The following is a 25430-nucleotide window of genomic DNA, read 5'->3' on the forward strand; positions in this document are numbered from 1 at the left end:
TATTGACTCCTCAGATACCCTAAAATGTAATCAAACTATAATATACGAATTTCCAATAGTGAGTCCCTGTAGTACAACTCATTATTCTTACTCATATAGGACCAGACCAGACACCACACAGTAGGACCAGACACCACATGGTAGGACCAGACCAGACACCACATGTAGGACCAGTTCAGACAACACAGTAGGACCAGATACCACACGGTAGATAGGACCAGACCAGACACCACACGGTAGGACCAGACACCACATGGTAGGACCAGACCAGACACCACATGTAGGACCAGTTCAGACAACAAAGTAGGAACAGACACCACACGGTAGATAGGACCAGACCAGACCAGACACCACACGGTAGGACCAGACCAGACACCACACAGTAGGACCAGACCAGACAACACACAGTAGGACCAGACTAGACACCACATGGTAGGACCAGACCAGACACCACACGGTAGGACCAGACACCACAAGGTAGAACAAGTCCAGACACCACACGTAAGACCAGACCAGACACCACACGGTAGGACCAGACCAGACACCACACAGTAGGACCAGATCAGACACCACACGGTAGGACCAGACCAGACACCACACAGTAGGACCAGATCAGACACCACACGGTAGGACCAGACCAGACACCACACGGTGGGACCAGACCAGAGACCACACGGTAGGACCAGACCAGACACCACACAGTAGGACCAGATCAGACACCACACGGTAGGACCAGACCAGACACCACACGGTGGGACCAGATCAGACACCACACGGTAGGACCAGACCAGACACCACACAGTAGGACCAGATCAGACACCACACGGTAGGACCAGACCAGACACCACACGGTGGGACCAGACCAGAGACCACATGGTGGGACCAGACCAGAGACCACATGGTGGGACCAGACCAGACACTACATGGTAGGACCAGATCAGACACCACACGGTAGGACCAGACCAGAAACCACATGGTGGGACCAGACCAGACACCAGGGAGACTACCAAATCTAGATACCTTTGGTATCTCTTTGACCAGAGACCATAGGATAGACAAAGTTAAAGATAAAGCATTACCCTGGTAAATTGTTTATGATAATTTTTTGTGTGAGTGCACAAAAGCTCCTTTTTAACATTTTTCCTCCGTGAACTGTAGGCCCCATAGTTTACATTTTCTGGTAGTTGATTTGATGCCTGTAGGTCTAATCTTTTCATTGTCTGTTGTGGTCTATTTGAGTCCTCCTGGCCAAGTAAATAGCATTCTTCTTTTGCAATGTCCATGTAACACAAACCCTACAAAAGGCTTTTCCACTACTCCATCACTGCTTTTTTTTTAAGTGAACATGTGTGACTTTCTGTGAGAGATTGAGATTGAGGGAACAACAACTTTCTAGCAGCTATGACAAGGTCAAGATTGAAGGTGTGCGAGAGGTTGTGACAATTTCAGTATACAGGGCTCCATAGAATCAGTGACACGCAGCAGCTAGTGACCATGGACAAAGACCATGAAAAAAAAAACATGAACAGAGCCCTCATAAAAACGTTTTTTTTAAAAAATGTAATACAATATAAAAGCTCAATTTACAGCAGTTATGCATTGTTACATACACGTACTATGATTATAAAGCATGTAGGGTTCAAGGGAAGACTTCTTGATGAACCTGATATTAACATTTAGGGTTCATTTAACTACATGTTACAAGTCTTAGTCTATCTTATTTTTATATATTGCAGCTAACTGCAAAATGTCACTTAGAAAAATAAAAAGCAACACAATATAATGTTTTTTTGTTGTTGTAGATAAGCCTGCCGTATCCTGCCATTTATGTGAAAATAATTGAATATATTTAAAAACATTTGTGAACATTATTGAAAAACGGAACTGTATGTAGTGGATCATTTATTTGTGGACACTACTCTCTTTGGCTTGGTGGCTCAAATGAAAGGAAAAGCTTGTAAACTTGCAGATGAAATCCCTGCACATACCAATGATGCTCAATCCCTCAGCAACGCTTTCCTATGTGGACGGCTGAACTCCCAAACATTCTGCAAATACACATTTTTCTTAATACTTGTTGTACAGTACAGCAAAAAAAAATACACCCTTAGTTTGGGTTTTAGGAAGATGTGTCTGCTCTCCAAAAAGAGTAGACTAAAGGGAGATACTGATGCTAGCTCTGCCTCTGAGGTCTGTGTCAACCACACTGGACTGATTTCTACAGGTTCAGAGTTCACAGTTTAAAAGATGGCTGTGTCTTCCCCTTGACAGTAGCCTGAGGTCAGCACCACGTTGTCCAGCCCAATCTCTCCCCCAACTCCATTCCCACGTTCAGCTTCAAAGATGATCTGCAGAATGACAGCAAAGATGTTGATTAGATGTTTTGGAAATTGTGTCTTGTGCGGTGTATTTTGTTCCCGTCAACAGTGGCCATATTTGGCAAGTGTGGTGATTAAATGAATGACATTGAGCTGGTAAATCCGTTATTCACAGAACATACACCGGCGCCATTCAAGTCCTTTATCATTCTAGGTGTTTGGAATGGAATGGTGACTCACAGATTCTGGGGCCTGGTTCTTCCAGGCTACAGTGAGCAGTTCTGTCTGCCAATCCTGACTCCGGCTGCTGCTCTGCTCCCACACAAGTTCGGTGCTGTTGTTCAACAGCACCCGCAGCGTGCCCACCTGGCTGCCCATCACGCGGTAGTTGAAGGTGAGGCAGAAGCCTCCCTGCTGGGCCCGGTCACTGAGGAGCAGCTTTAGCCTGGCCTGGTCCTTCTTCTCTCCCAGAAGACCACTCATAGCCATGTAGTACTCCATACCTGGGGGTTAGGGACCAGGGAGTGGACAATGGGCTGGTCACTGATAGTCATTAACGTATGACTAACAGCTATTTGGGAATACATAGATTAAGCACAGCAAAGAGCAACTTCTGGAAGATAGATTCAGACAATCATGTGAACAATAGAGGATTTACCTTATCGGTCATTGTATGAAACTACATGGCAAATATAGAAGGTAAAAACTATTTATGCCCAATTAATAGTATAATTTGTACCATTTTCATGGTAGGACACGCTCCAGTCAAAGCTATCGTCCTTGTCTTGCACCCACTCACACACGCCCTGATCGAAGTTGCAGTCCATGAAGAACTCTGGAAGGCACAGTCAGATGTCAACAATTCACAGGGATTATGAAGGTAAGGTTCCCCACATTATGTTAACAAGTAAAGCAAGGATTACCTTCCTGTCCTAGAGCTATTTCGATCTCTTTGACATCCGTTGCAGGACCAAATACGGACTCAAAGTCCTCTGGAACTGATTTGGGAGACAGATAACTCTTTTAAGATAAGGTACATAAAATGTCAAAATAACGTACTTAACTTTTGCAAAAAGCACCAAAAAAATAAATAAAGACATGACATTCAAACAGGATATCAACAGCCTTGATTATTGTTTATGTAAAACATTGTCTAACCAGATAATTTAATTTACTTAATAATATAGCTCTATTTTAGTTACAAACATTCTTCTGAAGATATGTGATTCCTGAAAATCTTCCAGATGATTATGTAGTTGAGAGATTTCCCCTCATAAAACAAAAGACAGTAAGGGGCTTTTTAACCTGCAAGTGGAAGCCTGCCCTGCTGCCATTCATCTGTCAGAATGGTGCATTTTAACCGTAGGATATTAAAACTAACGCATCTTTAAAGCTCTCCCAACAAACTTCCCCCTTCACCGAGTTGCCCTAGACAACCAGATGTATGCAACTTTGTTAATTGAACCCTGACCAGCCAGAGGGGGCTGGTGTTTGAGGAGGTAATGACAGACTATCTCTTTCAAGGACTCTGTTTGCTGAACAGCTGTTCTGGGGGATGATAACACACGTCTCTGCATGCACAGGGAGAGCTGTGTGTATCCTGAGGCGCTCACATGGCGGCGGACTAAAATTCCTCCCTGGAGCTGTTGGATGTCTCAGGGCCTGTCTCCTCTTGCCTTCTGAGTCGTCCTGCCGAAAGATCAGGCTACTGTCAGACTTGTTTCCATAAAGAGATCAACAGTAGTGGCGAGCGGTATCCTTGTTACTGTCTCACTGAGAGGTATACCATCGCACGAGTGATACTTTGCCCACTCTCGTATGGGTTTTGATTGTAAGATGCAGAGCCAATATTTCTATCTATTTTGGCCCATATCTCCATTTAGGAGAAATAAGTAGACCTGTGCCAACATTGCGACGACTCTCGGACTATGAGAGAAAACCTAGTCAGATTAAGTTCTCTGGGGTGATCCATGTCTCCGGTCAGGGACAAAACATTAGACTGCAGAGACACCTTTATGTGTTCGTGTGTTTTATACCAAGAGCTAAGCATCTTCTTATTTCTAAACAAAATGACTGATTTGGCATGAGAGGCTTATTTTATTGCTTTTATGCATGCTTGCCTGATTATACTCATATCTATGCTGTCTTCATGCTTGCCTGATTATACTCATCTCTATGATGTCTTCATGCTTGCCTGATTATACTCATATCTATGCTGTCTTCATGCTTGCCTGATTATACTCATATCTATGCTGTCTTCATGCTTGCCTGATTATACTCATATCTATGCTGTCTTCATGCTTGCCTGATTATACTCATATCTATGCTGTCTTCATGCTTGCCTGATTATACTCATCTCTATGCTGTCTTCATGCTTGCCTGATTATACTCATCTCTATGCTGTCTTCATGCTTTCCTGATTATACTCATCTCTATGCTGTCTTCATGCTTGCCTGATTATACTAATCTCTATGCTGTCTTCATGCTTGCCTGATTATACTCATCTCTATGCTGTCTTCATGCTTGCCTGATTATACTCATCTCTATGCTGTCTTCATGCTTGCTTTTCAACCTTCAGTTTCAGCGTATGGCCAGAGAAGGAGCGGCAGGGTAGCCTAGTGATTAGAGCGTTGGACTAGCAACTGGAAGGTTGCAAGTTCAAACTCCTGAGCTGACAAGGTACAAATCTGTCATTCTGCCCCTGAACAGGCAGTTAACCCTAGGCCGTCATTGAAAATAAGAATTTGTTCTTAATGACTGACTTGCCTAGTTAAATAAAGGTTTAAAGAAGGTTAGAGAAGTGGTCATGTGTGACAGTTTGACTGATGGCCTCAGTGCCATCACCTCTTTCCCAGTCGTGGTTGTGTGGGATTGTCACACTGGCACTTAATGTTTCAACAGCAGTTTTTCCTGTCTTTAGTCTCCCTTATAATCAATGGCAAATGACAGCGGCAAAACAGAATACTGTTTCAAACACTAGAACTAACGTCTGTTTTGATGACATCAACCAAAATGCATATTGAACTACATGCAGCATTAAACTGTATCTTCGTTCAACTTCCTCTTGCTACATCTTATTTAGAACAGGAGGTAACACAGTAAGAACTCTTCTAATGTGTTGATGACTCCTCCTCTAACCACATTAGCTATTTATACCTTTAAACCACACAAGGTTTGAATATGTATTTGCAGCATGTGAATCTAATATGTGAAACAGAGGCCGATCTCTGCTTACTGATAAGGAATCTTTCATGTTGAGCCATAGATCTACTCAGTGCATAGAACATGAAGCAACAGGCTGAATCATGACACACAGGTCCAGGGCTTGAAACTGACTTTTTTTTATTGTGGAATTTTACTCCTCAAGCTAATGCTGCCTGACAGGCTGACACCATGCTACGGCTTTGATAGAAGTAAGGGACTCAATCCAGGCAATTAGTCCAGCTAACTAAACCAGCCTGATGGTCTGGGGATAGAAGCTATTGACCAGTCTGTTAGTTTTAGCCATGATGCTCCTGTACTGCCCATGTCTGAATGATGGAAACAGGGAGACCAGGCTGGTTGCTGAGGTCCCTGATGATCTTCTTGGCCTTCCTGTGACACCTGGTGTTGTAGGTGTCCTGGAGGGCAGGCAGTGAGCACCCAATGGTGCGTTCGGCTGAGCGTACCGCCTTCTGTAGAGCCTTGCAGTCAGCGGTGGTGGAGTGGCTGTACCAGGTTGTGATGCAGCCCGAAAGTATGCCCTCGATGGTGCTCCTGTAGACTACTGTGACGGCCTTCGGGACAGGGCACATTTCTTCAGCCTCCTGGGGTTAAAGAGTCGCTGTCGTGCCTTCTTCACCACGGTGTCCGTATGGTTTGACAATTTCATCTCCGTGGAGATCTGTACACCGAGGAACTTGTCGTCTTTACGGCGGCCCCTGTTGATGAGGATGAGGGCATGCCTAGCCTGGTTCTTCCTGGAGTTCTCAATCAGATCCTTTGTTTTGCCGACATTGAGGGAGAGGTTGTATACAGTGGCTTGCAAAAGTATTCACCCCCCCTGGGATTTTTTTCAATTTTGTTGCCTTACAACCTGGAATTGAAATAGATTTTTTTTGGGGGGGGGGTTTGTGTCATTTGACTTATACAACATGCCTACCACTTTGAAGATGCAAAATATTTTTTCTTGTGAAACAAATGAGAAACAAGACAAAAAAAAAAGAACTTGAGCGTGCATAACTATTCACCCCACCCAAAGTCAATACTTTGTGGAGCCACCTTTTGCAGCAATTACAGCTGCAAGTCTCTTGGGGTATGTCTCTATAAGCTTGGCACATCTAGCAACTGGGATTTTTGCTCATTCTTCAAGGCAAAACTGCTCCAGCTCCTTCAAGTTGGATGGGTTCTGCTGGTTTACAGCTATCTTTAAGACACACTACAGATTCTCAATTGGATTCTGGTCTGGGCTTTGACCTGGCCATTCCAAGACATTTAAATGTTTCCCCTTAAATCACTTGAGTGTTGCTTTAGCAGTATGCTTAGGGTCATTATCCTGCTGGAAGGTCCCAGTCTCAAATCCCTGGAAGACTGAAACAGGTTTCCCTCAAGAATTTCCCTGTATTTAGCACCATCCATCATTCCTTCAATTCTGACCAGTTTCCCAGTCCCTGCTGATGAAAAACATGGTGTTCTCGGGGTGACGAGAGGTGTTGGATTTACGCCAGTCAGAGCGTTTTCCTTGATGGCCAAAAAGCCATATGTTTGGGGAGTCTGCCACATGCCTTTTGGCGAACACCAAAGGTGTTTGCTTATTTTTTTCATTACGCAATGGCCTTTTTCTGGCCACTCTTCCGTAAAGACCAGCTCTGTGGATTGTACGGCTTAAAGTGGTATGGACAGATACTCCAATCTCCACTGTGAAGCTTTGCAGCTCCTTCAGGGTTATCTTTGGTCTCTTTGTTGCCTCTGATTAATGCCCTTCTTGCCTGGTCTGTGAGATTTGGTGGGCGGCCCTCTCTTGGCAGGGTTGTTGTGGTGCAATATTCTCTTCATTTTTTAAATAATGTATTTAAAAGTGCTCTGTGGGATGTTCAAAGTTTCAGATATTTTTTTATAACCCACCCTAATCTGTACTTCTCCACAACTTTGTCCATGACCTGTTTGGAGAGGTCCTTGGTCTTCATGGTGCCGCTTGCTTGGTGGTGCCCCTTGCTTAGTGGTGTTGCAGACTCTGGGGCCTTTCAGAACAGGTGTACACTGAGATAATGTGACACTTAGATTGCACACAGGTGGACTTTATTTAACTAATTATGTGACTTCTGAAGGTAATTGGTTGCACCAGATCTTATTTAGGGGCTTCACAGTAAAGGGGGTGAATACATACTGTATGTACTCACCACTTTTCTGTTTTTTATTTTTTATTTTATTCTTTGAAACAAGTGATTTTTTTTCATTTCGCTTCCCCAATTTAGACTATTTTGTGTATTGGAACTGTGTGAGGCCACGTAGTTGTGGGTATGCAGGAGGGGCCTGAGGAAGAACCCTTGTGGAGCACCCGTGTTGAGGATCAGCATGGAGGAGGTAATGTTGCCTACCTTCACCACCTGGGGGCGGCCCGTCAGGAAGTCCAGGACAAAGTTGCATAAGGAGGAGTTCAGTCCCAGGGCTATGAGCTTTGTGGTGAGCTTAGAGGGCACTATGGTATTGAAGGCTGAGCTGTAGTCTATGAACAGCATCCTTACATATGCATTCCTCTTGTCCAGGTGGGTGAAGTCAGTGGGCAGTGCAATGGCGATTGCGTCGTCTGTGGATCTTTGACTAGCCTCACAAAGCACTTCATGATGACGGAAGTGTTGGTCGGTAGTCATTCAGTTCAGTTACTTTCCCTTTGATAATGGACATCTTGAAGCAGGTTTGGAATAATGGCCTGAGCTAGAAAATGTCTGAACACAAAAGCTAGCTGGTCTGCACATGTTCTGAGGGTGCGGCTAGGGATATCATCTGGGCCGGCAGCCTTGTGCGGTTCTTTCCTCGGCAGCTCAGAGTCATTTTGCTCGAAGTGGGAAGGTGATTTTCTCCTCGTCCGGTAGGGCAGCGTTGGTGACCTCAATTTGATTGTGATAGTCAAAAGCCCCTGCCACATACGCCTCGTGTCCAACCCGCTGAATTGCTCCTCCACTTTGTCCCTATACTTGTGCCTCGCCATCTTGATCGATCTGCGTAGCTATTATTTGCTCCGTTTAACCATACAATTCTCCCCGGCCACCTTGGCTTGTTTAGAAGCAGCATCTCTCTCCTTTAGTTTCCTGACAAGGCTGCCATCAAGCCGTGGGTTTTTGATTTGGATCGTTTTTGAAAGACATTACATCGGAATTACATCATGCTTTTTTTAGACGAATCCAGTGACTGTGTCGGCTTTTTCATTGATGTTATCCCCAGAGGCGACCCGGAACATTTTTCAGTCCACATGATCAAAACAGTCCGTTTTTTTATAGTAATTCAGGAGCACGGTTCTCAAATTCGAAAATGAATGCTGTCTCCAGGTACTCAGTTTCCAGTTTGTTCTGGGTCCAATGGAGATCCTTGAGAGCATTTTTGCTGTCGGTGGGATGTACACAGCCATGTCGATAATCCCTGAGACCTCTCTTGGAAGGTAAAAAATGGCTGCAATAAACTACCAAGTATTTCAAGTTGGGAGAGCAGAAACTCACAAGTTCCTGTCTGTGTTCCCGGTCACACCACTTATTATTGGTCATAAAGCAGAGCCCCCTGCCTTTGTTCTTGCCAGAGAGAACTCCCTTCCTATCCTCTTGATGAACTGTAAAACCCGCTGGTTGTATTCATGGGTTGCATGTTTCTTCACAATATTGTTTTGAACATTCGTTTTGGACTGATGCCCAACTGAGCATTCAACTCAACGCATCTTCAGTGACTGCTGATGAAGATGTAGACTGCTGATGAAGATGTAGACCGCTGATGAAGATGTAGACTGCTGATGAAGATGTAGACTGCTGATGAAAATGTAGACTGCTGATGAAGATGTAGACTGCTGATGAAGATGTAATCAAAAGTTCATTACAGTGTCATGGAAATACAATGGCATACAATAGCAGAAAAACCTTTTGTCATCATTTTAATACCACCAGATTGACTTTATATGCAGTATAATGTTAGCTAGCTAGCTAAGATTGAGGGGAAGCCACTGGATTTTAGCTAGTTAACGTTAGCATTGCAAGCTATTTTTGACAAACTTTGCTAGCTACTGACAACATTGCCATCTGTCATTTGACAACATGATAAGGTTTGTAAAGTTGTTTCCTACTAAATATTTGACTACTTTAGCAATGTCATCGCACTAACCCTGTGACCATCCATCTCCGAACTTTGCATAGTTATGTGTTTGAAGTTGTCCTTCTATAGTGTCATTTGGGGGCATAGAAAATGTGTAACCATCCTAAATTTAACAGGGTGAAGAGAACCGTATGTACAGTATCACAAATTATTGAAACAACTGAGGGATTTTATTTCTGAATAACTACGAGCGCTGCACATTACCACAGCAGTAATGGTGTACGACCTTCCATATTATCAGTGTTGGAATAATCCGATTTGGGACCACCCACGATGGCAATAAATAGGTGGATTAGTGGGAAAGAGTTAGAGGGAAATAAGGCTTACTGAAAACATCTCCCCTTGAATTAAGCTTGTTGTCCACATCTGTCTCCTCCTCATCTTCCTCTTCTTCCTCCTTCCCTACATCAGTAAAGCCCACCTGGCCCACCTCCTCTGAGCCACCCATGTAGGTCTCCCCGTCATAGTCGAAGGGCTGCAAGCGGATCTGAGGGGGGACGGTCACCTTGGGCTCGGGGATGACGTTCTTGATCTGCTCTTTGTCCAGCTTCCCTGGCAGCCTCACTGGGGACTCTGGGATAGCTGCAGGAAGAAGAACCATGTCATACATCTGGAACTACAGAGGTGGAATCTGATGCAATTATACAAGAGTTTAGGTGTACATTCTGGGGTTACACCGCCATTCTAGATTATGAAGCCATTCTAGATTATAAAACCATTATGGATTATAAAACCATTATGGATTATGAAGACATTATAGATTATAAAGACATTATAGATTATAAAACCATTATGGATTATAAAACCATTATGGATTATGAAGAAATTATAGATTATAAAGACATTATAGACTATAAAGACATTATAGATTATAAAGCCATTCTAGATTCTAAAACCATTATGGATTATAAAACCATTATGGATTATGAAGACATTATGGAATATAAAGACATTATAGATTATAAAGACATTAAAGATTATAAAGACATTATAGATTATAAAACCATTATGGATAATAAAACCATTATGGATTATGAAGACATTATAGATTATAAAACCATTATAGATTATAAAGCCATTTCAGAATATAAAGCCATTATAGATTCTGAAACTATTATAGATCATAAAGACATTATAGATTATAAAGACATTATGGATTATAAAACCATTATAGATTATAAAGACGACATAGGATATAAAGACAATTGACAAAATATATGTCAGACAGTATATCACTGTAATTTGTTCTTAATAATTTACCTTGTTCATTGAGATACAAGCATTTGCTTATGTGTAAACATGTTTTCATAGACAGATGAGCATTGAGGGTAGGACGACAAACAGGAATATCATATTCCATGCATGGGAAGCATGACAGCCAGACTCAGCCATATACAGGGCATTCGGAAAGTATTCAGGCCCCTTGACTTTTTCCACATCAATCGACACACAATACCCCATAAACAGGTTTTTAGAAATGTTTGCAATTGTATAAAAAAAAAACGGAAATACCTTATTTACATAAGTATTCAGACATTTTGCTATGAGACTCAATTGAGCTCAGGTGCATCCTGTATCCATTGATCATCTTTGAGATGTTTCTACATCTTGATTGGAGTCCAAATGTGGTAAATTCAATTGATTGGACATGAACACAGTGGCCTCCATCATTCTTAAATGGAAGAAGTTTGGAACCACCAATACTCGTCTTAGAGCTGGCTGCCCGGCCAAACTGAGCGATCGGGGGAGAAGGGCCTTTGTCAGGTAGGTGACCAAGAACCCGATGGTCACTCTGACAGAGCTCCTCTGTGGAGATTGGAGAATCTTCCAGAAGGACAGCCATCTCTGCAGCACTCTACCAATCATTTATGGTAGAGTTCCCAGACGGAAGCCACTCCTCAGGAAAAGGCCCGCTTGGAGTTGCCAAAAGGCACCTGGTCTCTGGTCTGATGAAACCAAGATTTAACTATTTGGCCTGAATGCCAAGCGTCATGTCTGGAGGAAACCTGGCACCATCCCTATGGTGAAGCATGGTGGTGGCAGCATCATGCTGTGGGGATGTTTTTCAGCGGCACGGACTGGGAGACTAGTCAGGAACGGAACAAAGTACAGAGAGATTGTTAAAGAAAACCTGCTCCAGAGACAACCCTAAGCACACAGCCAAGACAACGCAGGAGTGGCTTCGGGACAAGTCTTTTAATGTCCTTGAGTGGCCCAGCCAGAGCCCGGACTTGAACCCGATCGAACATCTCTGGAGATACCTGAAAATAGCTGTGCAGCGACACTCGCCATCCAACCTGACAGAGCTTGACAGGATCTGCAGAGAAGAATGGGAGAAACTCCCCAAATACAGGTGTGCCAAGCTTGTAGAATCATACCCAAGAAGCCTCAAGGCTGTAATTGCTGCCAAAGGTGCTTCAACAAAGTACTGAGTAAAGGGTCTGAATACTAATCTAAATGTGATGTTTCAGTTTTAATTTGTTATACATTTGCAAAATGTATGGGGTATTGGGTGTAGATTGATGAGGAACAGAAACAATGTCATATATTTTAGAATAAGGCTGTAACGTAACAAAATGTGTAAAAGGTCAAGGGATCCGAATACTTTCCGAATGCACTGTATACTGTATCTAATTTACTGCTCTATGTACATAATTTAAAAGTCTGAAATGGTTTTATGCTGAGTTCTACATGGCAGAACAAGCTGTGTGTGGTGGGGACTGAACCTTGCCTTGACCCATGGGAGAGGGAGGGGGTTTCACAAAGCAAGATGGTAGGTGGCGAACAGATGAAGTGGAAAACCTTGTTGCATTCCATACACATCTCACCATTTAGGAAATGTTCATATGCACTGCCTTGGTCTCCCTGGTCCCACGAGCTTTGATAATAGGGGTTGACTACAAAAAATATAAAGGCATTTTCATAAAGCCCTGAGGCATTGTTGCACCTATCATGTCACTTAGGCAACATAATCTACTACCTGGTTCAGAGAGTGCACTGTGGCTCTCCTGTTCGCTCGCAGGCAGGCAGGCAGGCACAGATAGACAGACAGACAGACAGACAGACAGACAGACAGACAGACAGACACAGACACAGACACAGACACAGACACAGACACAGACACAGACACAGACACACACACACACACACACACACACACACACACACACACACACACACACACACACACACACACACACACACACACACACACACACATACATACATACATACATACATACATACATGCCTCTCCTTTCCTCTGTTCTTCAGATGGCTGGGTTCAGATATTTACACAGGTGTGATTTGAATCAGGGCCTCTCCCTAAGTAACATCTGTAGAGTGCAGAGGTTCTCTGCAAATTGGAAACTGGCTTTGGCAGTGCTCATGTTTGCTGATGCTTTTAAGAGCACAGATGAAATATGCAATTGTAAAATCACTAAGAGGGATTTATTTGAACCTTTATTTAACTAGGCAAGTCAGTTAAGAACAAATTCTTATTTACAATGACGGCCTACATGTAAGAGCTGAATATAGTGTATGCAGTCAGGAAAATCAACACTGTCCGAATCTGGCCCCCTTGCACATCACATTTTCCAGGAAATAGATTTCATTCTCAGAATGTTTTGATGATTGATGAATAGTAAATATTTTCAGGTCTCACCAGAGCATTCAAAACCACTGCCACGGAAGCCTTGCTTACACTTGCACTTGTAGGATCCCTGAGTGTTCAGACAGACTGCGCGGTGGCTGCACTTGTGTGTGTTGGCGGCACACTCGTCATTGTCTGAAAAATGAAATTAGATGATTTGATTAGCTGATCTCCTCACATAATTATTCATTCCAAAATGTGTTGTTTATATGAAATGATTGTATACCTTACCTACACAGTCATATTTGCCATTGATATACTTCAGGTCATAGCCATTCTGACACTTGCAGTAGTAGCTGCCAAACGTGTTGACACACTGCCTGTTGTATGGGCACAGGTTCTTTCCTGTTACACATTCATCAATATCTAAAGGCAAAGGAAGGGAAGAAAGAGGCTGAACATGAAATGAATGACTTCACTTATTTATTCTCCATTGAAGTGAAGGGTTCATATTTGGATCAATGTAAACCATTCATTACTGACACTTACGTTTAACAAAACAAGGGACGTGTGTGAAGACAGGCTCCTCCCACTCAAATCAAGCAGTTTTGTGGGAAGAAACGCTACCCCATTTTAACCCACATCACTAACCCATTTTAACTAACATCACTACCCCATTTTAACCCACATCACTACCCCATTTTAACCCACATCCCTACCCCATTTTAACCCATATCACTACCCCATTTTAACCCACATCACTACCCCATTTTAACCCACATCACTACCCCATTTGAACCCACATCCCTACCCCATTTTAACCTACATCACTACCCCATTTTAACCCACATCACTACCCCATTTTAACCTATATCCCTACCCCATTTTAACCCACATCACTACCCCCATTTTAACCCACATCACTACCCCATTTTAACCCACATCCCTACCCCATTTTAACCCACATCACTACCCCCATTTTAACCCACATCACTACCCCATTTTAACCCACATCACTACCCCATTTTAACCCACATCACTACCCCATTTTAACCCACATCACTCCCCCATTTTAACCCACATCACTACCCCATTTTAACCCCCATCACTACCCCATTTTAACCCACACCACTACCCCATTTTAACCCACACCACTACCCCATTTTAACCCTCATCACTACCCCATTTTAACCCACATCACTACCCCATTTTAACCCACATCACTACCCCATTTTAACCTACATCACTACCCTTTTTTAACCCACATCACTACCCCATTTTAACCTATATCACTACCCCATTTTAACCCACATCACTACCCCATTTTAACCCACACCACTACCCCATTTTAACCCACACCACTACCCCATTTTAACCCACACCACTACCCCATTTTAACCCACATCACTACCCCAGTTTAACACACATCGCTACCCCATTATAACCCAAAGCACTACCCCATTTTAACCCACATCACTACCCCATTTTAACCCATATCACTACCCCATTTTAACCTACATCACTACCCCATTTTAACCCACATCACTACCCCATTTTAACCTATATCACTACCCCATTTTAACCCACATCACTACCCCATTTTAACCTACACCACTACCCCATTTTAACCCATATCACTACCCCATTTTAACCAACATCAATACCCCATTTTAAACCATATCACTACCCCCATTTTAACCCACATCACTACCCCATTTTAACCCACATCACTACCCCATTTTAACCCATATCACTACCCCATTTTAACCTACATCACTACCCCATTTTAACCCACACCACTACCCCATTTTAACCCACACCACTACCCCATTTTAACCCACACCACTACCCCATTTTAACCCTCATCACTACCCCAGTTTAACCCACATCACTACCCCATTGTAACCCATATCACTACCCCATTTTAACCCACATCACTACCCCATTGTAACCCATATCACTACCCCATTTTAACCTACATCACTACCCCATTTTATCCCACATCACTACCCCATTTTAACCTATATCACTACCCCATTTTAACCCACATCACTACCCCATTTTAACCTACACCACTACCCCATTTTAACCCATATCACTACCCCATTTTAACCCACATCCCTACCCCATTTTAACCCATATCACTACCCCCATTTTAACCCACATCACTACCCCATTTTAACCCACATCACTACCCCATTTTAACCCACATCACTACCACATTTTAACCCATATCACTACCCCATTTTAACCTACAGGCTGCTACAGATGCTACAAGTTCTTATGCGAGAAGCCTTGCGACAGAGCAGGAATGTGAAACCACAGAATGAGATTTACAAATCAGAGCTTTACAAATCTCTAAGAAGTCCACACCTTCTATTGTGTGCAGCACTTAATGATCTATGAGGTGGAGAGATCCGGTAAGGACCGTTTTGAACTCCTCACGAAGTGATATGGTGTCAGGGTCGGTGGTCCAAGGTAGTGGTACTCACCCACACAGGTTCTCTGGTCTGGCCCTAGCTGCAGCCGCGCAGACGGGCAGAGGCAACGGATCTCCCCCTGTACATCCTCACAGCCATATTGACAGTGAGCCAGGGAGCATGTCCTGGAGTCTACACACACACACACACACACACACACACACACACACACACACACACACACACACACACACACACACACACACACACACACAGGAAAGTGAACTTCTTATTGAACACTAAAGGTTCTGTGTAGAACATTTAGAACTAACAGTTTACAGTTTCCTCTATCAGGTACAGTCAGGGTTACAGTTTCCTCTAGCAGGTACAGTCAGGGTTACAGTTTCCTCTAGCAGGTACAGTCAGGGTTACAGTTTCCTCTAGCAGGTACAGTCAGGGTTACAGTTTCCTCTAGCAGGTACAGTCAGGGTTACAGTTTCCTCTAGCAGGTACAGTCAGGGTTACAGTTTCCTCTAGCAGGTACAGTCAGGGTTACAGTTTCCTCTAGCAGGTACAGTCAGGGTTACAGTTTCCTCTAGCAGGTACAGTCAGGGTTACAGTTTCCTCTAGCAGGTACAGTCTGGGTTACAGTTTCCTCTAGCAGGTACAGTCAGGGTTACAGTTTCCTCTAGCAGGTACAGTCAGGGTTACAGTTTCCTCTAGCAGGTACAGTCAGGGTTACAGTTTCCTCTAGCAGGTACAGTCAGGGTTACAGTTTCCTCTAGCAGGTACAGTCAGGGTTACAGTTTCCTCTAGCAGGTACAGTCAGGGTTACAGTTTCCCCTAGCAGGTACAGTCAGGGTTACATGTTCCTCTAGCAGGTACAGTCAGGGTTACAGTTTCCTCTAGCAGGTACAGTCAGGGTTACATGTTCCTCTAGCAGGTACAGTCAGGGTTACATGTTCCTCTAGCAGGTACAGTCAGGGTTACATGTTCCTCTAGCAGGTACAGTCTGGGTTACATGTTCCTCTAGCAGGTACAGTCAGGGTTACAGTTTCCTCTAGCAGGTACAGTCAGGGTTACAGTTTCCCCTAGCAGGTACAGTCAGGGTTACAGTTTCCTCTAGCAGGTACAGTCTGGGTTACATGTTCCTCTAGCAGGTACAGTCAGGGTTACAGTTTCCCCTATCAGGTACAGTCAGGGTTACATGTTCCTCTAGCAGGTACAGTCAGGGTTACAGTTTCCTCTAGCAGGTACAGTCAGGGTTACAGTTTCCTCTAGCAGGTACAGTCAGGGTTACAGTTTCCTCTAGCAGGTACAGTCAGGGTTACAGTTTCCTCTAGCAGGTACAGTCAGGGTTACAGTTTCCTCTAGCAGGTACAGTCAGGGTTACAGTTTCCTCTAGCAGGTACAGTCAGGGTTACAGTTTCCTCTAGCAGGTACAGTCAGGGTTAAGGTTTCCTCTAGCAGGTACAGTCAGGGTTACATGTTACTCTAGCAGGTACAGTCAGGGTTACAGTTTCCTCTAGCAGGTACAGTCAGGGTTACAGTTTCCTCTAGCAGGTACAGTCAGGGTTAAGGTTTCCTCTAGCAGGTACAGTCAGGGTTACAGTTTCCTCTAGCAGGTACAGTCAGGGTTACAGTTTCCTCTAGCAGGTACAGTCAGGGTTACAGTTTCCTCTAGCATGTACAGTCTGGGTTACAGTTTCCCCTATCAGGTACAGTCAGGGTTACAGTTTCCTCTAGCAGGTACAGTCAGGGTTACAGTTTCCTCTAGCAGGTACAGTCAGGGTTACAGTTTCCTCTAGCATGTACAGTCTGGGTTACAGTTTCCCCTATCAGGTACAGTCAGGGTTACAGTTTCCTCTAGCAGGTACAGTCAGGGTTACAGTTTCCTCTAGCATGTACAGTCTGGGTTACAGTTTCCCCTATCAGGTACAGTCAGGGTTACAGTTTCCTCTAGCAGGTACAGTCAGGGTTACAGTTTCCTCTAGCAGGTACAGTCAGGGTTACAGTTTCCCCTATCAGGTACAGTCAGGGTTACAGTTTCCTCTAGCAGGTACAGTCAGGGTTACAGTTTCCCCTACCAGGTACAGTCAGGGTTACATGTTCCTCTAGCAGGTACAGTCAGGGTTACAGTTTCCTCTAGCAAGTACAGTCTGGGTTACAGTTTCCTCTAGCAGGTACAGTCAGGGTTACAGTTTCCCCTATCAGGTACAGTCAGGGTTACAGTTTCCTCTAGCAGGTACAGTCAGGGTTACAGTTTCCCCTATCAGGTACAGTCAGGGTTAAGGTTTCCTCTAGCAGGTACAGTCAGGGTTACAGTTTCCCCTATCAGGTACAGTCAGGGTTACAGTTTCCCCTATCAGGTACAGTCAGGGTTACAGTTTCCCCTATCAGGTACAGTCAGGGTTACATGTTCCTCTAGCAGGTACAGTCAGGGTTACAGTTTCCTCTAGCAGGTACAGTCAGGGTTACAGTTTCCCCTATCAGGTACAGTCAGGGTTACAGTTTCCCCTATCAGGTACAGTCAGGGTTACAGTTTCCTCTAGCAGGTACAGTCAGGGTTACAGTTTCCTCTAGCAGGTACAGTCAGGGGTACGGATTCCCCTAGCAGGTACAGTCAGGGATACAGTTTCCCCTATCAGGTACAGTCAGGGTTACAGTTTCCTCTAGCATGTACAGTCAGGGTTACAGTTTCCCCTAGCAGGTACAGTCAGGGTTACAGTTTCCTCTAGCACTAACAGTCAGGGGTACGGATTCCCCTAGCAGGTACAGTCAGGGTTACAGTTTCCTCTAGCAGGTACAGTCAGGGTTACAGTTTCCACTCACTGGTACAGGAGCCATCAGGCATCAGAGTGTATCCGTTGAGGCAGTAACAGATGTAGCTGCCGTGGGTGTTCATACAGCGATGCTCACAGGGGCGAGGCTTCAGGCCACACTCATTCAGATCTGAACAGAGAGACAGTCAATCCTCCGTTATGTACTTCAGGGACATGTATGTATGGCTATAGGTATCATCTGGACATCAGAAAGGATGCACCGGGGGCTTCTATAAATCTATGATGGTTTCGCTGAATCATAATACTTGAATATTGTCCCATGGACGTCGCACCTTACCTAGTTCCAGGGCCAACATATTGTATACAGTTTGGGTTTCTCCAGATGAACTATTCTACATTGGCAGAAAATGAATTGTTTTGATATCTAAACATTGAGGTATCAAGTGATCTATCAGGGGCTTGTGGAATAGAGAGGGAAAATGACTGCAAATCTGAGCTTCATGTTGTTCTCTATCAAGAGACCAATTTGACTCGCATTCCATTGACCGTAGTCACCCTACTGACCTTGGTTGCACATCTTTCCGGTGTATCCTGGGTAACACTTGCATTCGTTGGGACCAGCACACTCTCCGTGCTTGCAACCATGTTCACACTGAGCTGATAAAGAATTTAAAGGAGAGACATAGAGGCAGCAGCGGGAACAATAAGAAGGGGTTAAACTGGTGACCTGAAACAACATAGTGGCTATGCCAGTTTTACTTTCCCTGAGGTAATTTAGTCCACGTTTCTTCTGCTGCAGGAAAATACTCAGCCACAAAGAAAAACAAACGGGAAAAGACGTTATATTGTGGAGAACCAATTTTTAATTCTTAAACTTTAGTTTTTCATTCATTGAATACTGTATCTATTTACAGTATGTGATATTTTCAATCAGAGAAAGTTACATAGAACAAGTTAAATTGATGACCAGAGCAATACAAAGACAATTGTACAGTACATCTCAACCAAACGTAACCACATATAGTACATCTCAACCAAACGTAACCACATATAGTACATCTCAACCAAACTTAACCACATATAGTACATCTCAACCAAACGTAACCACATATAATTCATCTCAACCAAACTTAACCACATATAGTACATCTCAACCAAACGTAACCACATATAGTACATCTCAACCAAACGTAACCACATATAGTACATCTCAACCAAACGTAACAACATACAGTACATCTCAACCAAACTTAACCACATATAGTACATCTCAACCAAATACTTGAAATTGAAATACTTACCTTCACACTGTCCCTTGCTGTTCTTTCTCCAGCCATAGCAACACACCAGTCTCCTGCCATAGCCACACACACCTGGTTGGCCACCGGTGGGGACTTGTCTGCGGTGCCTGTACAGTTAAAGGACACACAAGGACACACAAGGACACACCAGGACACACAAGGACACACCAGGACACACCAGGACACACCAGGACACACAAGGACACACAAGGACACACAGGGACACACAAGGACACACAAGGAAACACAAGGAAACACAAGGACACACAAGGACACACAGGGACACACAGGGACAAACAAGGACACACAGGGACACACAAGGACACACAAGGAAACACAAGGAAACACAAGGACACACAAGGACACACAAGGACACACAGGGACACACAAGGACACACAGGGACACACAGGGACACACAAGGACACACAAGGACACACAGTTAGGTGACACACAACTCTATCTACCCTGTTAAATCTCTATATGAACAGTTGAATGTTAGTTGATTGACTACAGCTTCTTGATTAGGAATAATACAATTGGTGAGTAAAATTTGATCATAATACGTTGTTTGATCATTATTTTTACAAGTGATCGCAGAAGAAAACAAATGCCCAAATGAATGTACACAAGTTGCAGTAAATATTCTGCAAATAGAGGAGATAATTATATCCCTAAACATGTCCCAGGTGCTTTTTGGTGACAATCAACTTCGACACCCAAAGTGCCATTTAGTCTTCCCAAACGCAGACCTGCAGACATCCTAGCTAATTACACCAAGTTCCCCTTGGTTCCCACATATTGGGAGAAAAGAGCTCCTCCTATTGGGAGAAAAGGGAGCCTCCCTCCTATTTGGGAGAAAAGGGAGGTAAATAGCATATTACGCTCTATACTTCTACTTCATCAGTTACTCCTTAGAGTCCTTACAGTGTTACATGAATACCTCAAGCAGGAACCTATTTCCTCCAATTTCATGACCCCCCCCTCCTCCCCCCTCCATCTGATTACACGTAACGTTGTTCCGAATGACTGTCAACAACACTTTGGAAATAATGTCCATGTGTTTTAAACTGTAAATTAGATCTGCTACTTCCCCTTTCATATAGAAAAACTTTGGCTTTTGAAAAGCAGATCTGGCTGGGGAAACATTTCTGATCTGAATCAAATCTGTCTTATAGTTGCTACACATTATCTGGTGAGTCCTCTAGCCTCTGACCTCTAACCTCTAGCGCAGTGCCAAACTCAAATGTTCCAGATGTTTGCATGGCTTCCTGAAAGCAGCCCCTGGCTCCAAGGGGTCTGGAGAAATCTGAGTCCTGTTACAAATCAATCAGAACAGCCCACAGGAGGAGAGGGCCAGGGGCCGCATAGTGTGACAGCTGTCCTTCAGTGATTAACAGTTACCATGTCAGGAGCAACGTTTAGCTGACACAGCCTCCATACTTCACAGAGTCCCTGGCCAAGGCACAGACAGCCTGACAGTACTTGCATGGCAACAAAACAACCCCTTTTCCCCATGTACATATTGAAATATAACATTTTAGTAGGATGTAGGATTTAAACAATGACATGCCTGTGATTGTCATGAGCTAAACTGAGTCTCTCTGGGTAGTGTTTGCTAAATGACTAACATGTGTGTGTCACATGTCTTATGAGCACGGCTACTGGTGATGGGGATTCAGTATGAGCCGACTGCTTTTACTGTAAAAGTAAACACCCGTAATGCATTTACAACACGTACAACACTCAGCTGTGTCTGGCCAGAGTGTTAGCTAGTAGCTGTTAGGAGAGTTAGCTAGGGATGCAACAATTGCTTTTGCAGTGCTGTTCCCTTGACACTGCAATGGAATGTCCAGATTGAATAATTTACTATCTAGAATGAATCCTACCAATAAACACAGTTTTACACCTGCTGCAGGCTTCAAAGTGAATAACAAAAGCATGAACTACAGTACATTGCTTGACCATTACTTCATGCAGTATGTCTTTGAGGATAATTTCCTACAGCGGTCTTGATTGATTGCTCACTAACCTGTTGACGTCGGCGCTCCCAGAGGAAGCGTAGAACAGGAAGAGAAGTACAACGATCCAGCTGAGGGGATTCATGTCTCTGACTGGGTACAGTTCACGTTGTCTCTCTCTCTCTCGCTCTCTCTCTCCCCTCTAGTACGTAGACCTCTCGCTCTCTCTCTTTCTTTCTTGCTCTTTTTCACTCTCCTGATAGCAGTCTCTGTGATCTGAGGCCCATATGTCAGGTCCCCTCTCTCTCTCTTCCTCCCACTCTCGCTCTCTTTCTCTCTCTTGGCTGAAATTCCAGAGGCAGGTTGTCATTACAATGAGTGACACTGGGGTCTGAGCATGGGAAGAAGGCAAGGGTCTGGAGGGTCTGGTGGCTGTACGTCGGGGGTACACCAAACATCTCCAAATGATCATTGTTTTCCTGCAATAGTTCAACCAGCAGGGGCAGATCTGTGCTCGCCATTGCAGCTATACGCAAAGCAAATAGGGAACCAATGAAATAAGATGCATAGCGTGATACTGCTAGCTTATTTAACCCCATATACAGGAGGCCTGTGAACTTCACCTCTTGCACCACCCTGGTTCTACAGACGCAGACAGTGTCAATCTCCTTCTTCATGGTGATACCACATGTTTCACCCATCTTGGCGCTTGATGTCATGCCTTGCTCTGACATTGTCCTGGTTGCTAATTAGCTGGATCGCCTGTGTTAATTGCTGTGCCCAGATGTGCCAAGCCTGTCATTAGAAGCTGCCCTTCCCTTTGATATCCTGTTTATGAGACTTATATTTCCCTCACCAACTTTAAACATCAGCTATCTGAGCCGCTAACCGATCGCTGCAGCTGTACATAGCCCATCTGTAAATAGCCCATCCAATCTACCTACCTCATCCCCATATTGTTTTTATTTACTTTTCTGCTCTTTTGCACACCAGTATTTCTACTTGCACATCATCATCTGCACATCTATCACTCCAGTGTTAATCTGCTAAATTGTAATTACTTCGCTACTATGGCCTATTTATTGCCCTACCTCCTCATGCCATTTGCACACACTGTATATAGACTTTATTTTTCTATTGTGTTATTGACTGTACGTTTGTTTATTCCATGTGTAACTCTGTGGTGTTGTTTGTGTTGCTTTGCTTTATCTTGCCCAGGTCGCAGTTGTAAATGAGAACTTGTTCTCAACTAGCTTACCTAGTTAAATAAAGGTGAATACATTTTTTTTTTAAATGACCAGCACCCATAAAGCCTCTTTCATGAATGCTAATACGAAGTTTAAGACTTAAAAGCCCTTAAAATGAGTTTGCAAACTTTTCAAAGTGAACTCTAACATCTGGTCTAGCTCTGTCTCTGCACCCAGACTACACAACCTACAATGGTGCTGTTGGAATATTTGGTTGTCAGGTTTAGCATTAAATTCAGTGAACCACAGCCATGTGCTATTAACTTTTCTAATTGGATGGCTTTGTCCTAAAAGTTTACTATGACTTTTGTAAACATATTTTGGGGCTTTAGACGGAATATATCTAAACTTGTCCATAAGTTGCTGATATTTCTTAGTGCTCTTTTCATCCATTTTAAAACCTATCTAGAGTATCACTATCCCATCTGCATCCCCCTCCTGTTCTTTCCCTCTCTGCTAATGATTTATGGAGCAGTGACATTTTATATTGGAAAGCTTTGTGCGGTATTGCCTAAACCCTGGAAACACACCTTCCAAAGAGTCAGTCTACCTCCAAGCTTTCAAACAAGGACTTGGGAGGTACAAGGGAAATTGCTTTCACATGAGGAGAAGAACGCTTTTTTCACGGTCAGATGGTGTAGTTCAGCTGTAAAATACGGCCCTGTGATTTCTCTGCCATTCTAGGATATATACAGTACTGTAGCTAACCACAACCAAAGCTGGGGGAGGCGGAGTTTGTGGGGAGCTCCATTTAACTGCCGAAATTTGAAAAAGGGAATGCCAGAAAAGTGGTTCATGTTTCCTCATTATTTCAGTAGTCCAGTAGCCAAAGGGGTATCAACAATAACATTGTATCAGATTATATGTTAAATTTACCTGATCATAACTATTTGATTCACAGTTTGGTAGAAAAGTTTAAGGAAAAAGTCTATACCCTCCAGTAACATAGGCCTCCAGTAACATAGGCCCCCAGCAACATAGCCTCCAGTAACATAGGCCTCCAGCAACATAGCCTCCAGTAACAGGTCTTCAGTAACAGGCCTCCAGTAACATAGCCTCCAGTAACAGGCCTTCAGTAACAGGCCTCCAGTAACATAGGCATCCAGTAACATAGGCCCCCAGTAACATAGCCTCCAGTAACATAGGCCTCCAGTAACATAGCCTCCAGTAACCATAGCCTCCAGTAACAGGCCTCCAGTAACCATAGCCTCCAGTAACAGGCCTCCAGTAACCATAGCCTCCAGTAACATAGGCCTCCAGTAACAGGCCTTCAGTAACATAGCCTCCAGTAACATAGCCTCCAGTAACATAGGCCTCCAGTAACATAGCCTCCAGTAACAGGCCTCCAGTAACAGGCCTCCAGTAACACAGGCCCCCAGTAACATAGGCCTCCAGTAATAGGCCTCCAGTAACATGATTCAACATGGCACAGTTCTGATGTACACCATTACCTTGACTTGAGCATAAATCTCAGTCTCTGAGTTCAAAGCAAAAGAGGCTTATTCTGTTACAGAGATAATCGGTAAAAGCAATCCTGGGGCGGTCTAGAGAGCTGACTGCTGAGAAGGAGGGACATGGCTTAGCAAGTCTGCGAAAGGAAAACGAGACGAGCCCAGGTCTTGGCTAGGAATAATGATCTAATCAGACCTCTGAGATGTTCTGTATGACTGCCTGCTTTAGGAATGTGTCCTGTCCTCTGGCTTGCAAGGATAATGTTCTATGAAGTCTTATACAAGTACATGGTTGTAATACATTAAGGAAGGAAACTGAAATCAAATATAGCACAAGGAAAATATTTTCCTCAAGTAGGCCTATGGCATACACGCATGATACAGTATATGTGAAGCTTGGAAGTCTGGGAGCAAAGATTTTGGCCAGTGTCTTTAAAAAAAAATACAAATAATAATCTATGACACTTCCTCTTATTCTTATCATCGCTGAGATGAGATGAAAGTGAGATCGTAAATCTGCCACTTTTCAGAAACTACTGCCTGGTTTGGCCCAGGTGTTTCTACCAAGCCCCCTCATCTTTCACACGTCAGCCTCTATCTCAGGAATGTTTTGACTGAGGACATGTATTTGATATGTGAAATAATAATAATGAACGGGATGGATAAAATCTGGATACTTGAAGGAGACGACCCCACATTACTAAATCCCTTTGTTCAGCTTGTATAAGTGAAGTTAGAGAACACAATTCTTACTGCTAGTGCAACCCTATCAACGTGTGAAAGATGAGGGAGGTACAACTTATTGTGCCTGTAACAAAGTACCTTTTGAGAATATTGGAGTCACCCTTTCATATCCTGGACCTGTTTCAAATAATTTTTTCCCCCCAGAGGCAAGATATATAATTGCAGTAATTCAACTGAATTCAGTTGACACGTTGGCCCTCTCCCTGCACTGTTTCACGTTCAGCTACAGTACATATTGCACTTTGACATTAAGATTGATAAGAAGGACATTTTTGGGTTGCAG

General features: G+C 43.7%; 1 protein-coding gene across 2 annotated transcripts; it reads right to left on the reverse strand.

The window, feature by feature from the left end:
• Positions 1-1532: 1532 nt before the first annotated feature.
• Positions 1533-23106, reverse strand: LOC110504825 (epidermal growth factor-like protein 6). 2 transcript variants are annotated; one of them, XM_036975238.2, is made up of 12 exons: positions 21777-23106; positions 19747-19853; positions 19010-19102; positions 18495-18614; positions 15735-15854; positions 13534-13668; positions 13315-13437; positions 9978-10232; positions 3242-3316; positions 3058-3153; positions 2559-2821; positions 1533-2348 (listed from the first exon to the last, which is right to left on the reverse strand). In XM_036975238.2, exons 1-12 carry the CDS (start codon positions 21848-21850, stop codon positions 2241-2243), a joined length of 1569 nt encoding a protein of 522 aa, XP_036831133.1. In that variant the 5' UTR covers positions 21851-23106; the 3' UTR covers positions 1533-2240. The 2 variants fall into 2 exon arrangements, with proteins under 2 accessions (XP_036831133.1, XP_036831134.1); XM_036975239.2 differs by having other exon boundaries at positions 19747-19844; positions 21777-22196.
• Positions 23107-25430: the final 2324 nt, after the last annotated feature.

This window comes from Oncorhynchus mykiss, chromosome 3, assembly GCF_057628025.1.
Source record: "Oncorhynchus mykiss isolate SJ-2025 chromosome 3, ASM5762802v1, whole genome shotgun sequence".
Lineage (NCBI taxonomy): Eukaryota > Metazoa > Chordata > Actinopteri > Salmoniformes > Salmonidae > Oncorhynchus > Oncorhynchus mykiss.

Coding starts and splice junctions, on each gene's coding strand:
- LOC110504825 (XM_036975238.2), bottom strand. CDS start 21,850: ATGAATCCCCTCAGCTGGATCGTTGTACTTCTCTTCCTGTTCTACGCT. Junction 15,855..18,494: donor GCCTGATGGCTCCTGTACCA/GTGAGTGGAAAC, acceptor GTGTGTGTGTAG/ACTCCAGGACATGCTCCCTG. Junction 2,349..2,558: donor AGAACCAGGCCCCAGAATCT/GTGAGTCACCAT, acceptor GTCATTCTGCAG/ATCATCTTTGAAGCTGAACG.